Source organism: Sparus aurata, chromosome 19, assembly GCF_900880675.1.
Source record: "Sparus aurata chromosome 19, fSpaAur1.1, whole genome shotgun sequence".
In the NCBI taxonomy this organism is placed as follows: Eukaryota; Metazoa; Chordata; class Actinopteri; order Spariformes; family Sparidae; genus Sparus; species Sparus aurata.
The window spans coordinates 30,419,545-30,425,884 of NC_044205.1; the positions used below are offsets into that span (position 1 = coordinate 30,419,545).

General features: G+C 55.7%; 1 protein-coding gene across 1 annotated transcript in view; it reads left to right on the forward strand.

Annotated features, from left to right (window-relative positions):
* The window catches only part of LOC115569843 (5'-AMP-activated protein kinase subunit gamma-2-like), a 13,524-nt gene extending 7,184 nt beyond the window's left edge, over window positions 1-6,340 (forward strand). Inside the window, exons 2-8 of the mRNA XM_030398007.1 lie at window positions 49-175; window positions 3,997-4,162; window positions 4,239-4,276; window positions 4,360-4,506; window positions 4,978-5,071; window positions 5,202-5,471; window positions 6,255-6,340. Coding sequence (XP_030253867.1) covers window positions 49-175; window positions 3,997-4,162; window positions 4,239-4,276; window positions 4,360-4,506; window positions 4,978-5,071; window positions 5,202-5,471; window positions 6,255-6,340 — 928 coding nt within the window. The remainder of the gene's footprint in view (window positions 1-48; window positions 176-3,996; window positions 4,163-4,238; window positions 4,277-4,359; window positions 4,507-4,977; window positions 5,072-5,201; window positions 5,472-6,254) is intronic.

Genomic DNA, 6,340 nt, shown 5'->3' on the forward strand with positions numbered 1-6,340 from the left:
CTCTCTCCCCCTCCCCCTCCTCTCTCCCTCCCCCCTCCTCCCCCTCAGTATATTTGAGGCTGTGTACTCGCTGATAAAGAATAAGATCCACCGTCTTCCCGTCATCGACCCGGTCAGCGGGAACGCTCTCTACATTCTGACCCACAAGAGGATCCTCAAGTTCCTGCAGCTGTTTGTGAGTTGACTGTGTTTAATTTGATTATTGTTGTTGTTGGTGTTGGTGTTGTTGTTGTTGGTGTTTAAGTTCAAACACCACCGTGTCACCAGGACTGTGGTGGAATGTAAGTGAGTACATTCACTCACTTCTTCTTCTTTTTACTCCATTACATTAATCCGACAGCTTCAGTTACTCTAATTAAGATTTTTCATCCTTTTATTAGTCGATGCAACAAGATTGAAACAAAACTGAAATGTCTCAAACAGGAAGTGAAAACAGAAAGATTTAAAAGAAACTCTGTTCTCTGAACTGTTCACATGAGAAAAATAAGTTACAGTCATATTATCCATCCATCCATCCATTGTCAACCGCTTATCCAAAATCGGGTCGCGGGGGCAGCCGCTTCAGTAGCGAGCCCCAGACTTCCCTTTCCCCGGCCACATCGGCTAACTCTGACTGGGGAATCCCCAGGCGCTCCCAGGCCAGAGAAGAGATATAATCCCTCCACCTGGTCCTGGGTCTACCCCTAGGTCTCCTCCCAGTTGGACGTGCCAGGAACACCTCCCTAGGAAGGCGCCCTGGTGGCATCCTCATCAGATGCCCGAACCACCTCAACTGGCTCCTTTCCACGCAGAGGAGCAGCGGCTCTACTCCGAGTCCCTCCCGGATGGCTGAGCTTCTCACCCTATCTCTAAGGGAGACCCCAGCCACCCTGCGAAGAAAACCCATTTCGGCTGCTTGTACCCGCGATCTCATTCTTTCGGTCATGACCCATCGCTCATGACCATAGGTGAGGGTAGGGACGAAGATTGACCGGTAGATCGAGAGCTTTGCCTTTCGGCTCAGCTCCCTTTTCGTCACAACCGTGTTGTAAAGCACATGCAACACCGCACCCGCTGCTCCGACTCTCCTGTCAATCTCCCGCCCCATCATCCCCTCACTCGTGAACAAAACCCCGAGGTACTTGAACTCCTTCACTTGGGGCAAGGACACATTCCCCACCTGGAGTAGGCAATCCACCGGTTTCCTACTGAGAACCATGGCCTCAGATTTAGAAGGTGCTGATCCTCATCCCTGCTGCTTCACACTCAGCTGCGAACTGATCCAGTGAGCGTTGTAGATCTACAGCCGATGATGCCATCAAGACCACATCATCTGCAAAAAGCAGTGATGCGATTTTAAGGTCACCGACCTGTAGCCCCTCCATACCACGACTGCGCCTTGAAATCCTGTCCATGTAAATCACAAACAGGATTGGGGACAAGTCACAGCCCTGGCGGAGGCCAACACCCACTTGGAACAAGTCCGACTTACTTCCGAGTATACGCACACAGCTCTCGCTTTGAGAATATAGGGATTGGATGGCCCTGTGAAGGGACCCCCTCACCCCATACTCCCGCAGCACCTCCCACAGAACATCCCGAGGGACCCGGTCGTACGCCTTCTCCAGATCCACAAAACACATGTGGACTGGGAGATTGTACTCCCAGGCCCCCTCCAAGACCCCTGCCAGAGTAAAGAGCTGGTCCGTTGTTCCACGACCAGGACGGAATCCGCATTGTTCCTCTTCAATCTGAGGTTCGACAATCGGCCGGACCCTCCTTTCCAGCACCTTGGAGTAGACTTTCCCAGGCAGGCTGAGTAGTGTGATACCTCTGTAATTGGCACACATCCTCTGGTCCCCTTTCTTAAAGAGAGGGACCACCACACCTGTTTGCAGCCCCTCAACACCCAGAGCCTTCAGCATTTCTGGTGGTATCTCATCGATCCCTGGGGCTTTGCCACTGTGGAGTTGTTTGACTACCACAGTGACTTCACCCAGGGAAATCGGCGATGATACCCCATCATCCTCCAGCTCTGTCTCCATTACAGAGGGTGGCTGAGTGGGATTCAGGAGGTCATCAAAGTACTCCTTCCACTGCCCTATTACCTCCTCAGTCGAAGTCAACAAGGTCCCATCCTTACTGTACACAGCTTGGATGGTTCCCCGTTTCCCCCTCCTGAGGTGGCGGACAGTTTTCCAGAAGCGCTTTGGCGCCGCCCGAAAGTCCTTCTCCATGGCCTCGCCGAACTCCTCCCACACCTGCTGCTTTGCCTCTGCCACAGCTGCGGCTGCCGCCCTTCGGGCCGGTCGGTACCCCATAACTGCCTCAGGAGTCCCCCGGGACAACATGTCCCTGAAGGCCTCCTTCTTCAGTCGGACGGCTTCCCTGACCACCGGTGTCCACCACGGTGTCCGAGGGTTGCCGCCCCTTGAGGCACCTAAGACCCTATGGCCACAGGACACAGCTGCAGCTTCAACAATGGAAGCTTTGAACATCGTCCATTCAGGTTCGATATCCCCAGCCTCCACAGGGATGCTAGAGAAGCTCCTTCGGAGGTGGGAGTTGAAGGCTTCTCCCAGACGTTCCCAGCTTACCCGCACTACACGTTTGGGCTTACCAGGTCTGTCCAGGGATTTCCCCTGCCACCGAAACCAACTCACCACCAGGTGGTGATCGGTTGACAGCTCTGCCCCTCTCTTTACCCGAGTGTCCAAAACACGCGGTCGAAGGTCAGATGATACGATCACAAAATCGATCATTGACCTTCGTACACTTATGAGCATCCTTGTGTTCGAACACGGTGTTCATTATAGACAGACCGTGACTAGCACAGAAGTCTAATAATAGAACACCACTCGGGTTCAGATCGGGGAGGCCGTTCTTCCCAATCATGCCCCTCCAGGTATCGCCGTCATTGCCGACGTGCGCGTTGAAGTCCCCCAGTAAGACCACAGAGTCCCCCACCGGGGCCCCTTGCAGGGCCCCAGCCAGGACCTCCAAGAAGGCCGCATACTCCGAACTGCTGTTCGGTGCATACGCACAGACAACAGTCAGAGTTTTCCCCCCAGCCCTTAGGCGTAGGGAGGCGACCCTCTCGTCCACCGGGGTAAACTCCAACACGGCGGCGCTCAGCCGGGGACTTGTGAGTATCCCCACACCCGCCCGGCGCCTCACATCTTTGGCAACTCCGGAGAAGAATAGTGTCCAGCCCCTTTCCAGGAGTTTGGATCCAGAGCCGATGCTGTGCGTGGAGGCAAGCCCCACCAGATCCAACCGGTAGCGCTCAACCTCCCGCACCAGCTCCGGCTCCTTCCCCCCAAGAGAGGTGACATTCCACGTCCCCAGAGTCAGCCTCTGCCGCCCAGTTCTGGGGTGCCGAGGCCCGCCACCACCACCGCCACCCATGTGGCATCGCACCCGACCCCAGCGGTTTCTCCTGCGGATGGTGGGTCCACAGGATGGGGGAGGGAGAAGTGCCACGTTGCTCTTTCGGGCTGTGCCCGGCCGGGCCCCGTGGCAGACCCGGCCACCAGGCGCTCGCTCTCGGGCCCTCCGTCCGGGCCTGGCTCCAGACGTGGGCCCCAGGATTCTTCCGGGCAGGGTCTCTCGCTTCACACCTCTATCTTCCATGGGGTATTTTGAACCATACTTAGTCTGGGCCCCTCACCTGAGACCAATTTGCCTTGGGAGACCCTACCGGGAGCACATGGCTCCTGACAACCTAGCTCCCAGGTTCATTGGGACACGCAAACCTCTCCACCGCGATAAGGTGATGGTTCCCGGAGAGGCTTATTAATATATTATTATTACTGTATATTGACATACAGTATACTTTAATGTTTTACTGATGATACTCAGAATATGTGCAGCAGCGCCTCCTGGTGGACAGATGAGGGCGTGTGAAGAGTTTATCTGCAGGCTGAACAGAGTGTGTGTGTGTGTGTGTGTGTGTGCGTGTGTGTGTGCGTGTGTGTGTGTGTGTGCGTGTGCGTGTGTGGTGTGCGTGTGTGTCAGGTGTGTGAGATGCCCATGCCGGCCTTCATGAAGCAGACTCTGGAGGAGCTCGCTGTGGGGACGTACGCCAACATCGCCTACATCCACCCCGACACGCCACTCATCACGGCGCTGTCCGTCTTCACGCACCGCCGCGTCTCTGCCCTGCCCGTCGTCGACCACAACGGTAACCGACGGCGACAGCATGATTGGTATCAGTAGACAGGGCTCAGTGTGAACACGTTGTCTCCGTGTGTCTGCAGGTAAAGTGGTGGACATCTACTCCAAGTTCGACGTTATTGTGAGTGAATCAGGATGTTTGGATCAGAGTTGTGTTGAGTGTGTGGAAGCGCACAGAAACCTGAGTGTGACCCGTCTGTACAGAACCTGGCGGCAGAGAAGACGTACAACAACCTGGACGTGACGGTGACGCAGGCGCTCAGACACCGCTCGCAGTACTTCGAAGGCGTCATGAAGTGCAACAAGCTCGAAACACTGGAGACCATCGTGGACCGGATCGTCAAGGCCGAGGTGACAAAGCAGTTCTGACAACAGTTCTGACAGAACCACGTGACCCAAACATACATGTTGACGATCAGGAGCTGATCAGTGTTTCAGACATCTGTGGTTAAACTAATGAATGTTGGATGTGTTCGTCAGGACTGTTTAAACAGCTTCTACTCTGTTACAGTGCAGATTTATGAGTGTACAGGTGCACCTGAACACACCACGGAGGCCCTGTGCTGACACAAGGACACCTGAACGCAGCAGAGTCACCTGTCAATCACACGACTGTCGTTCCTACAGCGAATAAACCAAAAGCAGCTTGATTGATATGTTTATATTAATATATATAATGATATTAATTCAACTCTGAATAAACTGAAGTGACTTATGAAAATCAGCACCAGAACCTGTGGACCAGACACAGAACCTGTGGACTGGACACAGAACCTGTGCCGATCAGAAGTTATTAATGTGTGTGTGTGTGTGTGTGTGCAGGTTCACAGGTTGGTTGTCGTTGACGAGGAGTCTCGTATCGTCGGCATCGTCTCTCTCTCTGACATCCTGCAGGCGCTGGTCCTGACCCCCGCAGGTCCACTCAGAACACAGAACACAGAACACAGAACTCAGAACTCAGTATCAGTACTGCTGTGAAGTACCAACACCAGCTGCAGGACTCTGTGTTTCACTTACCGTCTGTCTGTCTGTCTGTCTGTCTGCAGGTCTCGGGAGGAAGGAGTCTCTCCCATCTCATCTAACAGCTTTGGATTCAACAGAACCAGAGACAGGATGTAAACCTGACCCAGATCTGGAGAAAGACCAGGACCTGGGACTGGAGCCCAGCGCAGAGACAGAAAGCAAGCCTGAATCAGATAAGGACCAGAACCAGGACCAGGAGCCGGGGACAGAGACAGAAGAAGGGACTGGCTGCGGGGACACTGATACTGCTGAGACCTGCCAGCAGGGGGAGACAGAGGGGGAGACAGAGGGGAGGCAGAGGGGGAGGCAGAGGGGGAGGCAGAGGGGAAGACAGAGGGGGAGGCAGAGGGGGAGGCAGAGGGGGGAGGCAGAGGGGAAGGCAGAGGGGGAGGTAGAGGGGGAGGCAGAGGGGGAGGCAGAGGGAGAGGCAGAGGGGGAGGCAGAGGGGAAGACAGAGGGGGAGGCAGAGGGGGAGGCAGAGGGGGAGGCAGAGGGGGAGGCAGAGGGGGAGGGTAGAGGGGGAGGGCAGAGGGGGAGGCAGAGGGAGAGGCAGAGGGGGGAGGCAGAGGGGAAGGCAGAGGGGGAGGCAGAGGGGGAGGGGGAGACAGAGGGGGAGGTAGAGGGGGAGGCAGAGGGAGAGGCAGAGGGGAAGGTAGAGGGGGAGGTAGAGGGGGAGGTAGAGGGGGAGGCAGAGGGAGAGGCAGAGGGAGAGGCAGAGGGGGAGGCAGAGGGGGAGGGGGGAGGGACACAGTGAGGTGAGACAGACAGAGAGTGAGACAGTTGGAGAAACAACAGAGAGACAGACAGAAGGAGGAGAGGAAGGAGGGGAGGAGACAGGTGAAGGAGAGGGGGAGGAGGAGAGAAAAGAGGAGGAGGAGACAGGTGAAGGAGAGAAGGAGGAGGAAATGAAAGAGGAGGAGGCTGGTGGAGGAGAGAAGGAGGAGGAAATGAAAGAGGAGGAGGCTGGTGAAGGAGGTGGTGAAGGAGAAGAACAAGAGGAGGAGGGGGAGGCGGCGTGACATCATCATCATCAGGTGTCTCTCTGGACTTTGTCGTGACCCGCCACGCTCGAATAGAGCTGCTCACCACAGAAGAAGAAGAGGGACAGGAAGGGGCGGGGTCGAGACAGGAGGCTGACCTGTGGTTGGCCAGGAGGCTCTGA